Here is a 24,552-nt window from a genome sequence, read left to right as displayed (position 1 = left end):
TATACCAACTTAACAATCCATAATTCATCGCTTGAGCACTGTCTTTATTACTGTTTTCTTCTAGACCTTGTCAATACACATCAGGCATTTCTGTATTGTAATATTATGAGTGCAATTTGGACTCCTTTCTCCCTTTTGCCTAACATTATGGAATATAGAATTAGATAATTGATATAAGCAGATAGTTTGATGTGATTTGAAGAATTCGAAGTTGGAGAACATTATATTCGCAAGGCTTAGAATATTTATGTAAAAGGGGATAGGAAAAGTTAAATGTACTATATTGGCATAAATATGTGTAAACATTCTCTAAAAGAATAAACAAGACATGACAACAGTGGCTTCTTTGGGGGGAAAGATGGGAACTGGGCCAATGACAGGGGTGGGAAGGAGACTTCACTATCTCCTTTCTGATACTTTTTGATTTTTGTACCTTGTAAGTGTGTTACTTGTTCAAAATTTTATTTTTAAAAGCCTATAATCAAACTTTCCCTTTAATAATTTCTATGTTTAAAAGCCTTCTGGAATTTTGATTGGGATTTTATTGACTCTACAGATCATTTTGGGGTGAATTGTCATCTTGATATTGAATCTTCCAGTCCATGACCATCTCTCTCCTTTCATTGTTGTTGATAAGAAATTTTGTGTCTATGTTCGTCAGTAGTGTTGATCTAAGTTCTGTTGCTTTCTTTTCTTGCACTGTCTTTATCTGGTTTTGATAGTGCTGGATTTATAAAACAAATTGGGAACTCTTTCCTACCCTGTTTCCTGAATTTGTGTAAGATTGACATTATTTACCCCTTATTTGATAGACCCTTCCAGTGAAGCTATATGGGCTTAGAATTTTACTTGTGGTAAGATAAATTCAGCGTCTTTGATGAATGTATATATTTGATTTTTCCTAAATCAGTTTTTTTAAGTCAAAGTTTTTTCTAAGGCAGTTTTAGTAATTTCTATATGACGTCATTTATATAGCACATCTAAGTTGCCAAACTTACTGGCATTGAATTGTTAAAACTATTTCCTCATTATACTTCTAAAATCCACAAGCTCTGTAGTGATGTCTCCTCTTTTCCAGATTGGCAATTGTGTTTTCTTTCTTTCTTTCTAGATCCACTAGCTACAGGTTTCTCAATTTTTATAATTTTCGTGCTTTTTAGCTGCTCAAATAGTATTGTACTACTTCATGTATAATGTCAGAGCTGTGCAACAGTACATTTTTGTTTCTCCCCTCTCATCCTCTGTGCCATTCTTGTCATGTATTTTACTTCTACGTGTGTTCTAAACTTGATGTTACCTGTTACATTGTTGTAATTTTTAAACAATTATTTAAAGAACCTTAAAAAATTATATATAATGTATATTTAAATATATATTTTAAATATTACTTTTTTTATAATTTCTAGTGCTCTTACTCTTTGTATAGATGTCATTTATACTTTTTATTGTATTTGAATATATTCCCACCCTTGTTTCTTCAAATATGTATCTTTATTCAGGAGGTAAAGAGTCATGTTCAAGACAGCCCTGACCACATGTCCGCAACTCTGATTAGACTACTTTCAGAGCTGGTAATGATTTTTTCAGTATGTGGCATACCTTGTACATAGTTGCTTCTTGGTAAGTAGTCATAGAGCCACATATAGGATATTTCTTTAATACTTTTTATTTTTTTAAACACTTTTTATTTTAAAATTTATTTAAAAAGGAAATACATGCTCATGGTAAATAATTCAAACAGCATAAAAATACATGCACTGTGGAAAATAAGTCTGCATTTTCACCACAATTACCAATGCTCTACCCCACCTAAGGCAACTATATTTTTATCCTCCCAGAAATTTTGGGGCATATTCAAGTATATTCAAAGAATGTGTATATTCTTTTAAAATTCCTCTTACCCAAGTGGTAGCATATTATATATATTCTGTTCTTCATCTTATTTTAATTTAATAGGCCTTGGTAATTGTTCCATATCAGTATATATAAGGCTGCCTTACTCTTTCAATGGTTGCAAAATATTACATCATATGGGTTAGGGTTATGGTTAAGATTAGGATTTGTGTCATAGTTTAACTGTGATGGACATTTAAGTTATTGCCAGTGTTTTTTTTTTTTTTTACTTCAACCAATGTTGCAGTGATTATTCTTCTACTTTTTTTTTTGAGTAAAGATAGATTTATTTAGAGAGATACGTACTACAAAGAGTGTAGGCTGTTTCAGAAGGCAAGAGAAGGCCCATGAGGTGTGTGGGTTGGGTGCTCAGGTTAAAGTAGAAGTAAATACACGCTCCATAGACAGTGCAGGAATATGAGGGAGCGAGAGAAGCCATAAGGCGTGGTGTTGCCAGTTTTTATTGGCTTGGTAGCTTCACATGCCCACAAGTGGGAGGACTATTCCAACTACCCTGGGGAAGGGGCTGGGATTCCCAGGAATTGGGCCACTGCCCACTCTTTGACCTTTTATGGTTAGCTCTAGAACTGTCATGGCTTCTACGGGCATGTTATTTATCATGCTAATGTATTACAATGAGCTTCTTATTAAGCTCAAGTTCTACTAGAAGTCAAATCTCCTGCCATCTTGAGCTTCAAGTTCTAGTGGAAGTTGACTCTTCCACCATTTTGGTGTTAATTGCTGTGTCATTCCTTGAATGCCCCCTTCTCTCCTGTCCCATTCCCCTCAGAGATTTTACTCCCATAACCTTATGGGGCAGGGTGCAGAGAGGCAACCGGTTGGTAGTTCTTCTGAAACTACTTCTGGGCTGAGCAGGGGCATTGACCCTGCCTATCAGGGAGTAAAACAATTCTCTGAATGCCTAATCTAGGGGCCCCAGTGGCAGGACAGCCTTTTGTTTTTGCGTCAGAGGGTGGTATGGGCTGGAATCCTTGCATAGCCATCATCCTGTGTGGGACTGTTGTAACCCACTGTTTCCATAGACTACCCAGGAGTCTTCCTAAAGATGAAGCACCTTTTAGCAACAGTTCAACTGTTTGTAATGACGAAAGACTTAAAAGGCATGGTTAAACACCTACAATCAACAAAGAGACTTGTTTACAATTAGTAAAATTATGATCGATTATATTTAACTTCACATACCAAATAATGCTAGTTAATTTAATATCTAAGATGCCTCAGGGTCCCTTTTAGGTATCTCAAAGTTAGCTGGAGCTACGAAGAACTTCTAGAATTTGTTAAATACTTAAAATCCCAATTATGCATAAAACTATTTTCTCTGTATTTCTTTTCCATGAACCTTTTTTACTGAAAACACACATCTTACTTTTTTAGCATACTGAAATATTTTCCTTATTATTTTAGTAGCTTTAATTACATATAATTTTAACCTTTAAAAACCTTAAGTCTCTGGCAAAAACCAAGAAGCAAGCAATTGTGAATTGACTGTCATATTAGCGTTTCCTGATTAGAAATCTACTTATTTAAAACAAGAACTTACTACACAAGTGAGGTGCTCTAGCACGTGGGGTCATGCTGATGGTCTCTGTGTCATTTAAATTTTTAGTTTATGTTACAAACTTTGGAAGAGAAATTTCCTTCTATTTTTTCCACAAGAAAAGGAGAAAAAAATGTCATGAACAGAGAGCACTATGATAAGAAAGCAAAAGTAATAACCTTGAAGAGTGAATGTTTAAATTCCTGGTCTTTTAGACTTTGTATCAATGAAAAAGACAAAAATTTTCTAATAAGCAAATCTTAAGAAGTAAGCTAATGAGATAGAAGCTCCTGCTTCTGATGTACCAGCTCTGGGAAAATAATGAGAAGCAAGTTTCCCTCCCAGTGATAACAGAAGCACCAGGAGATTTAACCCCAGTCATGGGGGGACTGCAGCAGTGCGCGTCCTGAGAGCTTAAAAGACCAGAGACCTGACTTAACCCCTTGGCTTGCTCCTTGAATAATCACCAAAGTGAGAGATCCTGGTAGCTGTTCAGCCAAAGTCTGAGAAAGATAACCAATGGCTCATCCCTCCTCAACTTCATGCAATCTGAAGAAGTCTTTCACTTAAAGTTTCTTGTCCTGGTACCAGGGATAGGAGATTGCAGTGGGAGAAGAGGAGTTGGCGCCACTACAATGGTATGCTAATAAATGTTCAACAACCAGCTATCCTAGGGAAATTATGTGTGTGTGTGTGTGTGCGTGTGTGTGTGTGTGTACACACATACATGTGTATATATATACACATACACACAGTATGTATATGTATACATATATAAATAACATACAAGTATACATGTTTTTTCCTTAATAAATTTTACTTTATAAAATTTTACTTAAAATTTACTTTATGTATAGCACACAATTAACAGCTAATAGTAGAATGTGCAATACTCTTTATTGTAACTTTCAGATAGCTAATTGATTCTCACAGAAAGCTTTCATAGCTTTTTGTCAGACTTTTATATTCCTAGCTAACCTGTGTAACTGAGAAGTCAGTGTAGTTCCAACATGAATGTTGGCTGATTTTTTCCACTTACATTAATAAGGGAAACATGAAATAACAAAGTCTCATGTTGAAACTTTATCTGTTCATTATTGACAAGCAACTTCTTTGCTATTTTAGATAATACCTTTCAAATACTGGAAGATTATTTGCTCAGATTTTTTTGTGCCCATAATCTAACAGCTATAGACACACTTCTCAATTGGCATCGTTGGCTTTTTCTCTGTCATTTTAGATAATCAAAATAACAATAAATCATGGCCCAATTTGTAGCATTGACTGATTTCCATGGTGTAAATAACTCCCAACATGGCTGGTGTCAAGACAGAGACCACCACGAAGGTCCCGTGTACACACTGAGAAGAGAGAGGCAGTGGTAGCCCAACATTATATATAGTATTTCTACCATGTAGATGCGATAGATTCAAACAACCTCAAGGGAATAGAGAGACATCAAATGCAGTAAGACAATTAAGAAGTAATGAGTTTGGGTATTTATTACCTTTGTTTTTTGTATAACTTATTTAATTGTAAGTTTCTATAATTAAATGTTTAATAATGGCTGTGTCTAACAACTGATTCTTTAAAATCCTGAAAATTTTACAGTCAGCTCTCATGATCGTTTCTGCAGTGCTCCAGCATACCACTGTAATACATTTCCTCATTTGCTCACAGTTTCCAAATAAATAAGCCTCTTTGCTTTGTCAATAGCTTGGTATTATTTTCTCCCAAGAAATGAGGGAGGGAGGATTGGGGTGAACTGCTGCCCCCATCCTGAGCTCCCCTGGACCAGTGAGGGCCTGACACTAGGCGAGCCTTTTACACTTACAGAGAAAGTTTTTGCAAGAGGCTTCCTTTGCTGTGAGTGGGGAGGATTGAAGGCTGTGGGTTCCCGAGAGCCTCCCTTTGCTCTTCCTGCCTGCTTGGCAGCTCACAGTCTTGAGCATCATTTTCCTCAAGTGTGAGGGGAGATTGAGTGAAAAATGGAGTAGACTACATTACTGCTAGTTTGTAGTGAGTGGGAAAGGGGAGAAAAACGCTCTGCTTACCTCCAATCCTTCCTTGCCTCTTTTTTTTTCCTTTCCTGTTGTGACCCATCACATTCCTTGATGTCATTCCTGCCATTGTGAGCCGACAGGCCCTCCCTGGCCTGGTGGACAGCCCATAAGTCAGGAGGGGAGGTGGAGCTGTGGAGGTGGGGGGAGTAGTGGTCACACCAACACCTTGAGGTTGGGCTGGGTCTGCGTGGAGCCCCAGAGATGTTCCCCAGCCCATACTTCCCAAGAACCAATGAGTACCATTAGGGGCCTCCCACCAGAGGTCAGGGAACCAGGCCCTGGAGTGGAACTTGGGGTGGAAGATGGCCTTCTTTGTCAACTAATTCATTCTCCAGAATTCAACCTGTTCTCCGACTCAGTGGTGTTTGAAAGCAACTTTATCCAGGTACCCTTGTGCAGCTGAGGGCCAGCTCACCTTCCCTTTCCACAGCCTGTTCCTAGGGATTGGTCCAAAAGCCCTGAGGAGGAGAAAGAAGCCAGTAGAGCCAGAGAAAATGAGAGGGTCTGGATCCCAAGTTCGCATCAGTTTGTGCCTACAGTATTACAGGGCTCCCTGCAGGTCAGATGCTTTTGGGAAATAGAGTTATACCTACAGAAGGAGACAGCAGAGCCCACTCTCCAGGCCAAGTCCATCAGCATTCTCCTGGGGCTGCTGGTCCACACTAATTGGTTAGAGGGGATGAAAGCAGCTGTCAGAATCCCTTCTCTGAAGCCTAACCTCCTTCTTTCTGGGATGGTTTATAAATAGCCTTGCTTGAGAGCAAGATCCCTGCGTAAATCAGCCTTGCCCAGATCCTACCACCCCCAGAAGAGTAGGGATATGACCTATGGAAGTGAGCACTTATGGCCTGGGATGCATGGAGCCACCATGCTTTATGGAGAGTGGGGGGCGGTCATTTCAATCTGCTGGCATCCTACCGAGGTGCTGCCCACCTCCCTCTAGTGGTCTGGCTGGAAACTGCACACCTGTGCCCCACTGCGGGTATGGCATAACCAGTTAGTCAGCAAGCTGCGTGGCAGGCAAGAGATGCAAAAAGAGATCAGACAGTGTCCCTGGCAGAGAAGCTTATGAATTTGTAGGTTTAAAGGGCATGTTATGAAAGCTCTATGTCAGAGGATTTGGACTAGCTGGTCTCTAAAGCGTGCGCAGAGCATTCCCTACACATCAGCAGTTGTGGAAGGCTTCCCAGAAGACAGGTCTTAAGCCATTCTTTGAGGTATTGCTGAGACTTTGGTAAGTGGAAGAGCAGGGGGACAACCTTCTGGGCAGAGGGACTTCAAGTTCCTGGGTGAAGGCAAGAGTCTGGAACACACAGAGAGGGTCTCCAGTACCAATTGGTGGAGTTGAACAGCGGTAAGAAGTTACAGGAGGTTGGAGGTGGGTACTGGGCTTAATTTGGAGACCCTTTCACAGAGCAGCGAGCTCCTCTCTGATGAGGTCCCCTAGATTTCAGAGAGCTGGTTCACGGCTCCAGGTGCTCCCTGATCCCTGCACTGCCCCAGGGAGCTGCACAGTTGGGCAATCAGCTGGCAGCCTGGGGGCATGCTCAGAGGAGAAGGAGCAGGAACGTGGGAAATCCAGACTCAGGATACAAAATTCTAGTCCTGTCTATTTGAGTATGATGCTTTAACATGTTCCGGTTGGCCTAATATTACAACTGTTTAGATTCTCCGGTTAGATACGAAGTGACTCAGGCAGCAGGAAACTCAGAGTGTGCCAGTGAGGGGGGAAGCGTGCATGCTGAAGCTGGCCCAGGCAGAGTTGACTGGAAACGATCTGACCCACATCATCGTGCTGCTCCCTCCCTCCCTTCTCCTCAGCATCACCACCACTATTGTCACCTGTAAACATTTATCTCTTACTTTCAACGTGTGCAGCCCTCTGTGTTTTGGAGTACATAGGAATTTCATTCCACAACGTGGGCTCCAAGAAATGGTATTTCTTTCCCCAAAATCAAAATTCACATTTCTTGGAGCAACATCTACTCAGGCTTGTGGAAACTTACGTTTCAGTCATTCCTGGGGCTTGCCTTCCCCTTGTCCCCAGTTCCACCACTGACTGTAAATGGCCCTAATGATCTTACAAAGTCTAGGACATTGGGAAAAGGCCCTCTGGTCTTGGGAAAATAGGGATCACCCCTCAGATGTTCCTTACTCTGGTCCCTGTGGTTCCTTAAAGGCCACGGTTTTGGTGCTTCTTAGGTGAGACACTGGGACCCAGTGCCAGGCATCCAGTCTCCCTGTCCTGCCAAAGCCCTGGGTGCTGCAAGAGAACAGGCCCTTATTACACTCAAGACCGAGCAATAAGCCATGCCCTCATTCATTTTAGGGGAACCTCCCCAAACCTCCCTCAAGTTGGGCTGCCTGAGTCCTCCCCATTCAACAGCTCTTTTTCCTCACTCTCCTCCCCTTCTGGAACTTTCTTTGCACACTCTCCTTTCCAGACCATTAGAAACCTGTGCTGACTTCTTCTACCCAAGGATGGAGGAATGAAATTTCAATGCCACTCAGCTTTTTCTTACTAGTGCATCATTTTTTTAAAACATTTTTTAAAACTGAAGTATAGTTAATTTACAATGTTGCATGAGTTTCCCTTGTACAGCAAAGTGATTCAGATACATATACATATATATTCTTTTTCAAATTCTTTTCTGTTATAGGTTATTACAAGATATTGAATGTAGTTCCCCGTGCTATACAATAGGTCCTTGTTGTTTGTCTATTTTATATATAGTAGTGTGTATATGTTAATCCCAAACTCCTAATTTATCCCTCCCCACTCCCCAGTGCATCCTTTGAAAGTTAGTAAATGCAAAGGACATGAAGAAGGGCAGCACCGTGTTCCTGTTGCCAAAGAACCTGTCTCTTTGGGTAGCCCGGTGCGCCACGAACCTGCAGAAAGCACAGGGGCTTCAAGCCTGTTGCCAAGTTGAGGTGCCATTTTCTAGCACCTGTATCTTTCCACTCCTGTCTTCTGCTTCTTTCTGACCCATGTGCCTGGGGCTGACTTTTAGGTCACTAAGCCAGGGAACTGGATGGATGTCTGTGAAGGGTCTACCACTGTGATCCTGGGGGTGACCTCCTCGGTGCCCTCCTTGCCACTCCCCAACGTCCTCCTGATGGCCAATGTCACCTGGCCCCAGAGTCAGTTGTCCACCTGGAACACACCTGCTAGTGCCCCAGTCATCACCCTCAGCAGGTAAAGAAAGGCTTGAATGAGGGGCCAGAAGGGGTGGGATGAATGACTGCATTCTTTGGCAGCTGGACTTCAGATGAAAAGAAAGGATAGTGTTCTTTAGTGTATAAATTATGTAGAGTTCATTCATTCATTTAACAAATAGTTAGTATCTACATGTACCAAGCACTGTGCTTGGTGCCGTGTAGAGCACCAGTCCCTGTATAGTTTTTGAGGATCTTGGCTTACTTTTGTTTATTTTTATTTTGTCAATATAGACTTAGAGGTTTTCAAAAAAAAAAGATGAGTGATATGAAAGTCAAATAGGATTATGAGGTGTTGAGATTGAAAAAAAAAAACTACTGGCTGTTTAAAAGATCTCCATCTTTCCCCTTATTCTTTCAACACAATTAATCAGGATCTAGGGAGAGGGAAGCCTGGAGATGGAGTCAGAAAACCTTAGTTCCAGTTCCTACCTAAGAAGATCTAAACTTGGGCAAATCACTTACCTTCTCTGAGCCATGGTTTCAAATTCTGGAAAATGGAATTACTACTACTTAGCTTTCCTTCATCAAAGGGTTGTTTTGAGGATTAAATGAGATATTATATGTCAACTATCAGCCATTGTCGTTGATGTGGGCAGATTCCTTAATAACTCAGGCTCTGGAAATCAGAGAAGAGTCCATTTTAGTGATCACTCCCACTCCCAGACCTCAGGCTTTCTCCCTTGGGAGTCCCCCAAGCAGAGGTGGGAGCCTAGTGAGGCTGACCCAAGTTCTAGGGAGGCACCAGCATGGTTGATTAAAATCACTGGCACCTCCTGGTTGTGTCCAGGATTCTCCCCCTGAAGTACGTGGAGCTACGAATCTGTGACCGGCTCCAACGCATCCTGAGGGTTAGAACAGTGACTGAAAAGATCTACTACCTGAGGCTCCACGAAAAACACCCAGAGGCCGTGTTTCAGTTCTGGATCCGCTTGGTGAAAATTCTGCAGAGAGGTCTGTCCATCACCACCAAAGACCCGAGAATCCAAATCTCTCACTGCCTGGTGCCCAAGTTGCCCTGCAGCTCCACCGAAACAGTAAGTTTCACCAAGATCTGTAGAGAGTAAGCAAGGAATCAGAGGCATATTGCCTCCTGAGAATTGATGGATATTAGAGCCTAGTGTTGTGGGGGGACAGACTTCTTTTTCAAGGTCAATGATATGCACACACCATATTGGGGTCTACAAACATAAAAAGCAAATCAATTTTGTTTTCCTATAAAAAGAGCCATGAAATAGTTAACTCACTTAAAAATTGTTTTCTGGTTTTTGCTAGGTTTTTTCTTCAGTGATATAAAGGAATAATACTCACTGAAGAAAATCAGAAAATTACAGAAAAATCACCCCCACTTCTCTCCAGCCCTAAACAATCACTTGGAACATTTTGGCATATTTCCTTCTAGTCTTTCATCTTAATTTTTAATTTATATACTTGAAAGCATTAAATATATATACATTTCTGGATGTCGATTTTTTCCATTTAGATTATATCATAAGCATTTTCCCATTTCTTTTAAATACTCTTTATGCACATCATTTTGATAATTTCATGCTATTCAGTTGTATGAATGAATTAAAATTTACATCACCATTCCCCTAATATCAGACACTCAGAGTTGTTGCTAACTTTTCATTATTGTAATTGATGCTGAAACAAGCATTTATGTATTATCCACACTTCTGATTGTTTTCTCAGATTTTTAGAAGCAGAATTCAAAGGGTATGAACATTTTTAAGGTTCCTGATACATATTGCCATATTATTTCTGGAAAGTACCAAATTACACTGTCTCAAATAATATGTCTGCGTCACTGTATCCTTATCTCAACTGAGAAGTATGAATTTTAATTTTCTAATACAATAGGTTAAAAAATGGCATATCTTTTGATTTTCAATGAATTTGAACATTGTTACTTTTTTTTTTTTTGCATTGTCTGTTATGTTCTTTGGCCATTTTTCTATTGGCAGCTTTGCATTTTTCTAAATTGATTTGTAAAACAAAGCTTTTTATACATCAAAAATTTTAAGCCTTTGATGACAATTTTTTGCAAGTATTTTCCCTAAGGATTTATTTTTCCCTTTCAGTTTATTTAAGGGTTTTTTTTTTCTTTTGATACACAGAAGGCTTTCCCAGTACCTGCTTAGAGTAGAAACACAGGAAGGAAAAGCTTAATAGATTGGATTGCCTTAAACCTTCAGATTTCAGAATCTAAGCCCTTTCCTCATCTCATTTAAGTGGTATACTTTAGGTATGTTATCACTGACTTCGAAAGTCAGCTCCTACAGCTCTGCTGCTCTGGTTCATAAGGTTCAGACCTTGTGCTCTGGGCAGAGTAGCCACAGCAGCCCATCAGAGAGAGGGGGTGACTGTGCTAGGAGGGCCCCGTTTTTGGTCTGATGATTCTAGGGCTTAATGTTTAAGGAACAGGTTCCCAGGACTAGGCTGGAAGACTCAAGTGAGTTTCTTCAAAGTTCTGGCCTGAAGAAGCTAAGAACTATCAGAAAGCAGACCTGGTCATCTGACTGTAAATTTCTCCACCCAGTCTGAAAGCAGCCTCCCGTCATTCTCCCAGCCCAGCGAAAGCTCCATGCTGTTGGCAGCCGAAAAGACCAGTGACAATTTCTTGAATCTCTCAGGAAGGTCCCAGCTCACAGCAGACAGGTGGGTCCTCCATGCAGGCAGCTCCAGCACCTGTTCCTGCAGAACTGAGCCATGCGGGTGGGCCGGGGCGGGGGTGGTCAGTGACACCCTCTGCCTACCTATCTCAGCTCCTTCTTTTCATTTTAGACTGTTGCATGTGATTTTTCCCCTTAATTTTATTGTTAGCTTGTCCTTGAAAGCAGTGTCTGTGGCTGATTATTTTTTAATTTTGTTTTTTATTGAAATGTAGTTGAAGTGTAGTTTATTGAAGTGTAGTTTATGTTAATTTCAGGTGTACAGCAAAGCGATTCAGTTATACATATACATACATAAATATATATTTTCCAGGTTCTTTTCCATTATATGTAATTGTAAGAAATTGAATATAGTTCCCTGTGCTATACAGTAGGTCCTTGTTGTTTATCTATTTTATAGACAGTTGCTGATTAGTCTGAATATTCTGTAGGCAAATCCCAGTGTCCTCATGTGGAAGGTGCTCAATAAAAGGAGTGAGGGATGAATAAATTAATTCAAAGAAGGGTAATAAAGCAGGCTCATGGAGTTGGATACTAATTATCTCCAATCCCAACTCGCAAGGTCCCTTGGGTAAGACAATCTCAAGGCCTCTGTGCCTCACTTACCTGTTCTGTAAAATGAACAGAATAGATAGTAACCCACAAGGGAGACCACTGCTGGCTCCAAAGTTTTACTAATTTACTGTCATTATGTTAGATTCTTTTTGTAACAAGTGATAGAAAACAAAAGCAAGATAGTGCAAATAATACGTTGAACAAGTACAACTTGTAGCGTACATTGAAATGCAATGTTTTCCTTCCCTTTCTAATTTTTTTTCAGTGAGAGATGTCTTCCTCTTGCTCCTGGATAAAAGCTGGTCTTGGGCAGGCCCCATAAGCATAAGGGCTCCCTCTTAGAATATAAAAGATCTTTTGGTCCTTTTAAACTACAAAAACAGCATCCATTCTGAAATTTAACTGTCCAGTGCCTGAAAATTATCAAACTCTGCACTGATCACATCAGCCCCCTTTCACTCAGCCTGGCCTCATTAAGATGGCCCTTCCTAGTGGAAACTGGGTTGTCACTTCTCTCCTTCTGTTTCCTAATTTTAAAGCTGATTTTTTTCTTTAGGAGCTTCCTTGGGTTCTCTGAAGTCCCCTACATGACACCTCCCCACCCCAATGCAACTCTAGTGATGTTGGGACACCTTCCTACCATCCAGCCTCCACCTGCCTCAGGCCCTGGCTCTGCAGGCACCCATGCCACCCAGGCACTAGCTGTCAGAGTCCCTCACCTTTCAGTGAGTCCTCTCAGGTAGGGTTTACAGTGGCTCCGGGCTGGCTCGCTGTCTGGTACAGCCCACATCTGGTCCTCAGGAGACATCCTCTCAGACTTTGACCGGCCACTGGAGAGAGGGCTGTGCCTCCTGGACACAGAAGCAACTCCTCTCACTCTGTCATCAAAGAAACCTGCTCTCCCATTTCTCCCACCTTCCACGTTTCCTGGGCAGGATTGTGCTCTGGCCTGCTGGGTCTCCCAGCCCCCAGGGGCACTGCTCAGGGCCTCTGGGTGGTTCTAGGAAGGCTCTCTCCTTCATCTGGAGGGGAAAGAGGCAGCTGCTCTACGCAAAGGACTCTCCACACATCCTCTCTCTCAGTGCTTTCGTAGCCTTGCTCTGGGGCAGGTCCCAGCAGTGACCATGCTGGGTCAGTTGCCCCAGGTCATGGTGTGCCTTTATGCGGACTTCCCAGTATTTTTTTTTAACTTCAATTCTAATGTAAAAGTTTCTTGTTTGGGTACTTTTACTGTTAGTATATTGGATCATCTTTGCCAGTTATCTGCCACCTTCTCTTTCTTTTTTATTCTTGAAACTCTTCTTCTCCTTTTATCCTTCTATTTCTCTTAAGGAATTATCTGCTTTGCTTTTCTCTTGTGTTCTTTCTGGTTTTAGTCTTCGTTTTGGAAGTAGTTGTTCTTCCTTTAGAAATGTCTAATTCTTTTCTCAGTTTTATCACCACATTTGTAAATCTTTTGAGTTCTGGCGTATCATTATTTCATATATTCTGTCATAGTCTTAATTTCTTTTAGACTATTTTGAAATGCTAGGTTGCAGTTTTCATTTGTTTGGCAGACACAGAATGCACTCATTGTAAGGATTTATTATGCTTCATATGCTCTTTCTTTCTTATATAATTGTGGGTGGCATTTGAATATGATCCTCTTCTTTTTTTTAATACGGATTTTTTTTAAAGCAGTGTTTATGTTAATTTTTTCCCATTTTTATTTATTTAATTTTTTTAAGGAGGAGGTAATTTGGTTTATTTATTTTTAGAGGAGGTGTTGAGGATTGAACCCAGGACCTTGGGCATGCTAAGCCTGTGCTCTACCACTTGAACTATATCCTCCCCACGGAATATGATCCTTTTCTAATGTTTATTTTTATGTGAAATGGTTTTCCCGAACTTCTGGAGGGGCAGGTCAAGGTAGCTTTCTGGTTGGGCTCTAGAGCTCCCTCTTGTGTCGTTTTTGTGAATTGTTTACAGCCTTGTACCGTATGGGATTCCCAGGCTGTGTTCTCTTTCCTCTCTTTAGCTGAACTTTCTCTTTCCTTTGCTTTTATTGTTCCCCTCCTACTCAATTTGGATTCCATTTCCAGTGGTTTTTCCTTGCTGCATCCTGCAAGAGAGAGTGTTCTAGCGGTTTTGACAGTTTTTAAGGCACACACTTCCCCAATCTCTTAAGACTGTACCGCTGACCCCTTGCACTCCCAGTTTCCTTCTTCTCAAATTGGCCTGCTGCCTTTTCTACCGAGAACCTGCGGGAGATGTAGCTCTCCTGTTTACAGGTACATCAGATGCCCCGTTGCTTCTCTCTGCTTCCTCTCACACAGATCCTGTGGGCCTGGAACTGTCTGTAGCTGTAATATTTTATCTGAGCTCATCTCAAGCAGGCCTTTATCTATGGGATTCATGTTGGCCTAAACTGGAGGGGCAGGGGTTGACCCCAAAAAACCATCGTAAGTTTGCTTCTGTCGGTTGCCTCAGAGATATTACTGGCTCAGGAGAAATTTTTTAAAATTGTTTTTTAATTTTGTTTTTTTGAGAGGAGGGAGGGAGGGAGGTTGGTTGGTTTATTAATGGAGGTACTGGGGATTGAACCCAGGACCTCATGCATGCTAAGCATGCACTCTCCCAATGAGCTATACCCTCTCCCCCAGGAGAATTTTTTTTATATTAGTTTCTCAGTTCGGAAGTTCTTGGACCATGTGTCATTTCAGACCTCAAGCCAATATTAGGGCAGTCCCAGAGATAAAAATTTTCAGAAGAGATTTTGTTTTGACCTAGAATCCAGGTTGATACAGATGAGCTTGTAGCACTGGATGGATTTCTTTCTGGTATCCCCTTTTGCCAAGAAGGTGGCTGTGAAAGTCCTGGAATTATGCAAATACCTCAGTTAACTCCCCACCTAGCTCAGGTGCAAGACTTTATCTCCTGTGTCACATGGCCATGAAAACCCAAGGCCTGAGTCACCAAGACTGGCCAGTCCTTTGGCCAACCCAACTTCAGCTCACACCTCATTGGTCTTTAACTTTTGGTCCCCGGGAATTTTTTCTTTACCTTTTGTAAGTTTAGCAATGCATTAAAATTATGTTGACTATATTTTATCCAGCATTTCTAGGTTTTTGTGGCAAAGACGTTTTTAGATTATTAGGCCATATGGCCAGTCTCTAGCTAAATAACTCTAAAATTATTTTCACTGGAAAAAACACTCTGTACTTATCTCTGAATAGGGATTTTATTTTCTTTTTTGGTGCTTTTTAATAATTTCTTTTTTCATTTAAAATAAGCCTGTATTTCACCTGAAATCAACATTGAAAAATTTTTAGCCATAGTGTGTTTCTCTTGACACATAAGTGGTTGTGATTTTTTTAAAGTTATTGTTTTAGAGAACTGTTGAGGTTTTCTTTGCACTTGTGCTGACGCCTGGCTGGTTATAGTGGGCATTGGATCCCAGTGGGTTCAGGTCTTGCCTTTGAATCATAAGACGTTAGGTTCTCAACATAGAAAAGCAATACTTACGGTTTGGAGGGGTATCTGTTTCACTTCAGCAGAGAGGCCTTCACTCCAGCCTCCCTCCTGCTTGGTTTTCTCTGCTTAACTTGCTCTTAGATGCCTTGTGCCACATACGTATGTTGTCACTGCCAGTGATTTCCTCATTCACAACTGTGCTCAAAGCACTCGTGCTGGACAAGACATACTTAAAAGATAGTTTTTAAATTAGATTCTTAACAATGCTTTCTTTTTCTTCTGTTGCTTTCCATGACTCCGAAATTCTCGGGCTACTCCAGAAACACCAACACTGACATTAAAATAGACAATCTCAACAGCTGTGACAAGACACCCTCGCCAGTGGCATCTGCAGTCCGTTCAAACATACCCATGAGAGCCGCCTTGAGCCACAGCCTTTGGGAACAAGAAAACTCCAACGAGCACTTCCTGCAGGGTCCTGTAGCCAGTTCCCTAGGAGAGAACTTTCTGGGACCCTGACACCTAGCCAAACAGGGTGATCTTCCTTGGCTTCATTCAGTGCACTTGCTACAACCTTCTCTAATGCTGTTTTCCTATTGTGGCCCAAATGAGCATGGGGGAGGTAAGATGGTGTTTATAACAAGGTGCTTCTGTTCTTCCACCAATAAACCTCCAAGTGAGTCCCTAATTGTTGTGGGTTGTGCTGTGGAAGGGGTGGGGGGCGGGAAGGGGAGGGCCCAGGCGGGGGAAGGACTGATTAGGAGCAGGAGCTCACTCCTTTGGGAAATAAGTGGGGAAAACATTCTGTCTGCTCAGCTGAAATGCTGAAGCAGCCAAGTGAAGCCAAGAAAGCCAGTCTAGAGGAAACAGCCTGGGGAAAAAGCCAACTTTCTCTTTCAAAGAGAGGAGAAAACAGTCAGGGCTGCTACAAGTGAAAGAAATCCTGAGAACGATGGCGACCAACTGAGAGATGCCTTTGAGTTGCCCCACTTACCTCAAGCAAGAAACTGAGTCTTCCCGGCCCCATTCCCTGTGTTAATGTAAAGCTGTGAAGGCTCATTCTGGCCATGCAGACTTTGGTTGCTAAAGAAGACAGGGCTTCTGGTACGAAAGACGGTAGCCACCCATCACTGGAAGTCCTAACTGATTTTTGACTCTTCCTACCTAGGACCTGTTGAAAGCCTACAGGAAGGCACGATGTCTGTGTAGAGCAGGGAGAGGGCAGGAGCTTTGGCTAACCTCTGGATAAGTGGGGAATAGTGACTACCACAGCATTCAGTAAGCAATTATCAAACTCCTGCTAGATGCCAGACACTGCACTAGACGCTGGGTGTATTAGCGAGAACAAGACAGGTGGACTTGTTACCTGCCTTTAGGGAGCACATGGCAGAGATACTGAGCCCTGTTTTGGAGACACAGGAAAGCCATTTAGGTTGGTGAGTTGTTTGAGCCACCCAGTCTGCAAATCAAGGCTGGAGGACCTGCTTCTGTACAGTTTGCACTGTGGGTAAAATAGTGACGGAGAAAGAACATGACCGCTCTTCCCTTGTGCACGCTCAGTTAGGTTGGGCCGGAAAAGACGTCTGAACTGAGGATGCCTAAAGTTTGTTGGTTTCTTCCTGGCTCCAATAAAAATAAAAACAAAACAAATTTCCTTTCAGTATGTTACAATCAAAAGAAGCTGAGCATTGATGGTGCTGGTCAGGGACATCTAGAAGCGGAACTCAGAACAGACTAGCATGAAGGGTGACCACACTTCCCAGTCTGTGCCTGTTGTACTAGTATCATTATTTTTTAATGCAGGTGCTGGGGATTGAACCCAGGACCTTGTGCATGCTGAGCACGCACTCTACCACCGAGCTATACCTCCCACACCCCTAGTATCATTATTAAGTGTACGCATTCCACTCTCAAAAATGTCCCTGTATAAATGGTAAATCTCTAATATAATGTGCTTACAAACATTTAGTAACCATCCTCACTTGTATTGCCTTGGTTTAAGCCTCCATCAGCTTTCACCTAGATTATTGTGATAGCTTCAATTGGTCTCCCAGATTCTGTCATCATTATAATAATAATAGTTAATTTCATTAGAAACTTACTATATGCCAAACACTATAGTAAGACTTTACAAAGATCATTAATCCACACAACTCGTTGGGACATAGATACTCTTATTATCACATTTTACAGATGATGAACCTGAGCCACAAGACAGGCTCAAGAACTTGCTTAAGGTCATATAGGGAGAAAGTTACAGAGCCAGGACCTGAACCCGGTCTGTCTAACTCCAAAGTCTGTATTCTTTGTCTGTCTTTCTTTCTTTCTTTCTTTCTTTCTCTCTTTCTTTCTTTCTTTCTTTCTTTCTTTCTTTCTTTCTTTCTTCCTTTCTTTCTTTCTTTCTTTCTTTCTTTCTTTCTTTCTTTCTTCCTTTCTTCCTTTCTTCCTTTCTTTCTTTCTTTCTCTCTCTCTTTCTTTCTTTTTCTTTCTTTCTTTCCTTCTTTCTTTCTTTTTCTTTCTTACTTTCCTTCTTTCCTCCTTTCCATCCTTCTTTCTCTTTTTCTTTTTCTTTCTCTTTCTTCCTTTCCTTCCTTCCTTCTTTCTTCCTTCCTTCCTTCTTTTTCTCTTCCTTCCTTCCTTCCTATTTCTTTCTTTCTTTCTTTCTTTCTTTCTTTCTTTCTTTCTTTCTTTCTTTCTTTCTTTCTTTCTTTCTTCTTTCTTTCTTTCTTTCTTTTTTTCTTTCTTTCTCTCTCTCTCTCTTTCTTTCTTTTTCTTTCTTTCTTTCTTTCTTTCTTTCTTTCTTTCCTTCTTTCCTTCTTTCTTTCTTTCTTTTTCTTTCTTACTTTCCTTCTTTCCTTTCCTTCCTTCTTTCTCTTTTTCTTTTTCTTTCTCTTTCTTCCTTTCCTTCCTTCCTTCTTTCTTCCTTCCTTCCTTCTTTTTCTCTTCCTTCCTTCTTCTTTCTTTCTTTCTTTCTTTCTTTCTTTCTTTCTTTCTTTCTTTCTTTCTTTCTTTCTTTCTTTCTTTCTTTCTCTCTCTCTCTCTCTTTCTTTCTCTCTCTCTTTTTCTCTCTTTCTTTCGACATACCAGTGTACCACTGTTATGCCTGTCCTGCATCCAGCTGAGAGAAATAGCTCAGTGGTAGACCATATGCTTAGCATGTGTGAGGTCCTGGGTTCAATACCCAAGTACTCTTATTCTGCATATTTTTTTCACTATTAAAAATAATCTCCAACTAACTTAATGCCTATGTTTGGGGTGAGGAGATCTCTTTATAGCGAAAACACAAAGCCTCCTCAATTACTGCTTCCATTTCCACATCTGGGTTCACTGGGCAATGTCCATTCTTCCCTTGGTTTGTTTCTATCTTGCCTTTATATCCCAAAACTTCTATACCAAATGGTAAATTGAAATGCCACAGACATACCCTATGTACAATAATGAGAGAAGGAATGACTCACCTAGTATGTATATTGCTGCAAAGAAAGAAACAAAGGTGGAAGTTCTTGTTTCTGCCTCTTGGTGATAAGGCAGTAGCTAGTATTCGTGCCCTTCCTTCTTTACTGCCCATTTCACGTACTTCTTGCTTTGACCAGCACCTCAGCTGAATGGGGTTCTTCTTCTGGTAGGGAGACCACAAAACTTCATTCCTGAAAAACCTGAGCCCTTGCTGGTCTTGCATGTGTAGGATCATGTGCTCTTCTGTTAACTGAGCAGGCGCTGTAAAGAGGCATCTCAGAAGTCATCTGGGTTCCATTCCTACTCCTCCCTGCCCCCATCTTGTAGAAGCAACACTTTTTGCCTTTTTTAAATGATTTTTTTGGTGGGGGGAGGTAATCAGGTTTACTTATTTATTTATTTTTAGAGGTACTGGGGATTGAACCCAGGACCTCATGCATGCTAAGCATGTGCTCTATACCTCTTGAGCTATACCCTCTCCCTCATCATTCTTTTGATGACACACAGACCTTAGTCATTGCCTATTGATTTTATTCCTAGACACCTTAAATCAGTCCTGATTTTTTAGTTGTCAACAACCAACTCTTACTAGTTCGAGCATAAAATGAACATTTTACAGGATATCCAGTAGCTGACACACTCTCCAGAAACATGAGAGAGAAATGGCTTGAAGGCTCACATAGCCAGTGCAAGGAATGACAGCCCAGCCACAACTGGACGGCTCCAGCAAAGATCCCACTCCCCACTCCTGTACATTCACTACAGCTCCCACAAGGGAGCCCCAGGCCAGCAGCCTGCCATCATCGTCTTCTAAACTCAGACACTTCCACTGCCACCTGACCCAGAAGACAAGACTCCATGCAGTGCTGCTTTCCTTACTTTACTCATTCCCAAGCCGGTGAGTCTAATTGACAAAACCCAGATTATAGGATGTATTTGGGCTGAAAAGGAGGCTGGGAGAGTACGATCTGGCTTCCTCCTGGAGGAAGTGAAACTCACAATGTGTAAATCCCCAAACAGAAGTACCCACAACCAGAAGGCGTGAAAAATGTCCCCAAAGCACCCTTAATTAATTAACTACAGACACAGATCTTAAAAGGGCAAACCATTCTCAGCTCTGATTACCAAGCCTGACTCTGCTTCTGGTCCTTGAATGCTCCCCAGCATCCTGTTTTCTCCACTGAGATCTCCACGGGAGCCCATTTACTGGCTTACAGAGAGCCTATTAACCATTCCAGTGCTTTCTCAAAAACTTGGAGGTGTACAAGTATGCAGGATCTTCTCAAAGGTCAGAGTTGGGTGAGGGTAGCAGAAGGTTCATGATCGATGAGTCAGCATTTTTGTCCCCCAAAGGCTTAGAATTCCTTTTTCTACATCACATCAAGGAATTTCTGGCCTCTCATTGTTCTATAATGTGAACCAGGTTGAATCCAAATTCACTTTAGCCCACACAGCGAACTATGAGAAACATAAGGAGCTGTGAGAAATAGCACAATCATTACATAATCTCTGGTAAGAGCACCCATATCAATAAAATCAGTCCTATCTAAAATTATGTTCTCCCTCCTTGGCGGAATGCCTTAGAATTTATTCTAATAAATGGTCCCAGAGTCTAGAGATACAAATTGTCAAATTCCTACAACATGTTTTCCTGGGTAAATACTTTCTCTTCCCTACATTGATTTCTGTGCTTAACTACCCACACCCACCCGGCTATCACGGAACTGAATTCTGGTTACCAGCCTCCTAACATTGCGGAAAGGCTTCCTCTCACAAGGGATGGGCAGTGGGGAATTTCCAGAAGGATTTGAGGGTTTGGGTCTTCCCTGTCTTCTCAGCTATCCTTGTCCCAGTTGTCAGAGTTTCACACTCTTTCACTGTGCATCTCTCTTTTTAAAAAGAATTTTATTAAAGTGTAGTTGATTTACATCATTGTGCCTCTCTTTCACATAGAAAACCGGATTGAAGTGTAGCTTTGACTGCCTTCAAAATTCAACAACCCAAAGAACCAGGTTCTGAATTCTTTTAACTTTTTGTTCTCCTTCTTTAAGTCATTCGGTGTCATCAGAAGCATTCATTATACCACAGTGTCTTGGAATTCTTCATACCCTTTGTCCTAAGGCAGCAGCCACCTTGTTCCCCAGATATCCTCAGCTATCAAATGGTCCTCGTTATCAACAACTGATAATTTAATTAGCTATGGGCCCTTGACAGTTAAGGTCCCCTCCCAGAACACCGATGGGGTCTTGCTGCATTCTATTCCATCTTGTTAGGATAATAAACTCCTTGAGGACCTATAATCTGCAATCTACTCTCTGGTACCAATTTCTAGATTAGAGTCTTTCAGTTGCAAGCAATAGGAACTACCCTATATTTGGCAGAAAGAGCTTGGGTTTTGTGTCCTCCTGTGCCATTTGGGGATGGCTCACAGAATTAAAGAAATAATTGGAGAAACAGGCCTGGAAAGGGCAGACCAAGGGTGGCACCAAGGATGTAGGACTTGGATTTAATCAACACTCTATTTGGGACACTGTCTCTGGCTTGAATAAGTCTCCACCATGTTCTCTGTCCTTGTGCTTGAACCTTGTGCATACCTGTGCCAGTTCCCTTCCTTTTCCCTCCAAACCCGCTCTCTCCCTTCCCCACCCTCTCCGTGCCCCAGATGCCTTTGGTTCCTGCCTGTTCTCCAAGCTGATCTATAGGCTACGTCAAAGGGCCCATTGCCCCTGGTCTCCAAGTGGGTTTGGCCAGTGGGAAGTCCAGGTAGGAGATCAGAGAGAGAGAGGAGAATGGAGTCAAGACAGTTATTCCCTCCCTTGTAGTAGCATAAGGCTGGCTGTGTGTCCCTAATGGAAGGAAACTGCTCCTCTGGTGATGGCCTCTTCTAGTCAACTCTCTCTTTCCCAGTTCCAGTAACCCTTCCCTCCCCTTACCCTGCAGGTCCATCATGGTCTTAGTGAACTGGATGCTCCCTCCTGAATTTCCTGTCTTGAGCAGGGATGTCACTCATCCCCACAAAATGAAGGTGTGGCAGTGAGGGCAGCATCCTGACTGGGCAGTGCTGGCTGTGTGACAGTGGCTGGGCATCCATCTGGCTATTGCTCCTCTTTTGGTTCCTGCCCAGAACCAAAAATCTCCCAAGTCTGGTTCCCTTAACTGTCAGCTGTTGTCAAGACCTCCCAAGAGTTTTCCAACAAACTCCCTTTGGCTTGAGTTGGCCTGTCACTTCCTGTGCTTTCAACCATGAAGTCTGATTGATGTGATGCTGTTCGCAGAAAAGTGGATGCTGCGTAAACATGGCAACCACAGGCATCTTATTCATTTGTGTATCCTCCAGTGCCTGGTTCCCATTAGAAACTCAGTTCAAGGTTGTTAAATAAATCCATTTCTGCCATAACCTACTCTGGCTGCCCCACGTTGTCACCACCCAAACAAGGGAAGAAACTGCAGTCTTTGCTGAACGGCTGTATCAGTGAAATTGACTTCCCAGAGAAACGATCTTAACACATAAGGGACAAGTACGGGACTGGTAAAGCTTTTAATGGCCCGTAAACACATCACTTAAAAAAGAAAAGAAACAAAATACTGTTATCCAGAGTCATTTAGAGCCCACCAGGACATGACATTTGTGAAAACAATTCGCCAGAGTAAGAATACCTCTTAAAGTTTCTGAAATGGAATTCAGACCAAAGAGAAAATGTCCATGATACTGAGAAGGACATGTGACGGAAGTGAGATGAAAGCACCACAAATGCTCCTGTAAGGCTTACGAAAAATAATAAACAGCGAGTCAATTAAGACTCTAGTGGTGCTGAAGAGACAGCAGGTCGAGGGAGGCAGAGGCTTGAGGACAGTGAATCTGTAGAAATGAGCGGTCCTGACCTGCATCCTGGGGGCACTGAGGATCTACTAATGAACTCTCCAAACCATAGGCCTTTGTTTCAGAAAACAAAACAATAGGCCAGTTTAGCCAGAATCCCCCTTCCCTCTGATGTTTCCTCTTAGTAATTTTCCATCCACTGCTCCTGCCCCTGCCCCTGCCCCTGGGCTATAAACCCCCCATATATCCATGCTGCATTCAGAGTTGAGCCCAATCACTTTTCCCAACTGCAAAATTCCATCACGGTGGTCCCTATACATGTTGTGTTAGTCCTCCTGCCTCAAATAAAGCCTTCCTTATTTTGCTTAAAAAAGAAAAAAGGGGTCAATCTTGAGAAATCCAAGACTGTGGTTTCAAAAGAGTAGAACAACCACTGAGAATGGCAAAGCTTCATAAAATGAACATTTTAAATGAAAATTTAGAATTATTAAGGCTAAGGCCACTTACAGGAACTATAACTTGAAGGAAACAACTGGAAATACAACAAGCTAGAAATATATCCAGAGGGGACGGTTCAGGGTTTTGCTCTGTCTCTGATTCCTGCCTGACTTAGGGTAAATCAATTAATTTCCCCTTGGGGATATACTCTTTTTTATTATGTCCCCAAACAAAACACTGTTTTTGAATGTTAATAGTTCCAACAGTAACCAGAAACACACCATGTGTCCATGACATACAAAGAAATAATCATAGTTTATTCTAAACTGGTCTTATCCCCGCTAAAGTCTCCAGTCAAGCACGCTGGTTTGCACAAAGAAGGAAAGGAATTTCTGTCACACCCAGCCCTCCCGTCCCTGCTATTCAAAGGCCAAATCTAGATGAAAAAAGAATGTGGCAACTGGTGGTATGGGATTGTCACTCACGTGTACTCGGGATAGTCCATTTGTAAATACTTTGCATTTTTTAAAGTGTCTCCACATCTACAATCTCATGTAATTCTCATAATTGTATGAGATCGCTGTTATTTTGACTATACTTCACAGATGAGAAAAGTAAAGCCCAGAGCAGCTTGGCATGAGCTTTGGACAGCTTGTGATTCTCAAAGTCCAGGGGGCAATAAGGCCAATGACCTCTGGGGCTCCTCTTACAAGCGTCAGTCCCCACTGTGCCCACTTCTGTCATCACTGGGAGCTTAGGTTGCAGACTAAGCCCAGTCTAGTTGCTAAACGAGGGGCTCGGTCCACCCCCAAGACCCGGATTCTTGCCTATGTAAGCAGAGTGAACCACCACCAGCAGGTGGCGCCACACCGCAGCTGGGACCCCGGTGGTTGGATTTGCATCCCTCAGCGCCTTGGCTGAGCAGGCTAACCCCAGGCATTTTATTAACTTCAGAATAACGACACTCCACCTCTATTGACTATTTGGGACCTCATTTATCAATCTATAAATGGTGCAGTTTTACTGTCTTTGAGTAGCCAATACAATACACCCGTAAGCGTCTTTTTTTTGTTAACTACTGCATTCTGAGTACAAGCTTCTGATTAGACTTCATTATGACTTCAAATAGAGTCATACTCAAGCATTTACATATTGAAATATATATTTTTACTCTAGGTTTTTTTCCTTTTATGTTATATTGGGCTAGCATTTCGACTTTTAAAAACTATATGTGTATATATTGACATTTATATATGGTTTAATCATTGAATTGTATTTCAGAATAGCAGAAGAGGTATTACAAAATATTTGCCATGAGAAGGGGACTTGGGTCTGACAAGGCTGACAGCCACTGTATGGGAGGGAGTACTGACCTCTTCCTAGGTATTGCATGGTTGACTTTGATGATACTTGGACAGACAG

At 41.8% G+C, this 24,552-nt stretch overlaps 1 protein-coding gene across 1 annotated transcript; it reads left to right on the top strand.

Annotated features, from left to right (window-relative positions):
- The first annotated feature begins 1,724 nt into the window (after window positions 1-1,724).
- On the top strand, window positions 1,725-21,455 carry GARIN1A (golgi associated RAB2 interactor 1A). Its single transcript, XM_010947566.3, has 5 exons — window positions 1,725-5,899; window positions 8,529-8,713; window positions 9,524-9,770; window positions 11,276-11,394; window positions 15,737-21,455. The coding sequence occupies exons 1-5, from the start codon at window positions 5,747-5,749 to the stop codon at window positions 15,933-15,935; spliced, it is 903 nt and encodes a 300-aa protein (XP_010945868.2). The 5' UTR covers window positions 1,725-5,746; the 3' UTR covers window positions 15,936-21,455.
- Window positions 21,456-24,552: the final 3,097 nt, after the last annotated feature.

Source organism: Camelus bactrianus, chromosome 7 (assembly GCF_048773025.1).
Source record: "Camelus bactrianus isolate YW-2024 breed Bactrian camel chromosome 7, ASM4877302v1, whole genome shotgun sequence".
Lineage (NCBI taxonomy): Eukaryota > Metazoa > Chordata > Mammalia > Artiodactyla > Camelidae > Camelus > Camelus bactrianus.
This window is presented reverse-complemented; position numbering and strand designations above follow the sequence as displayed.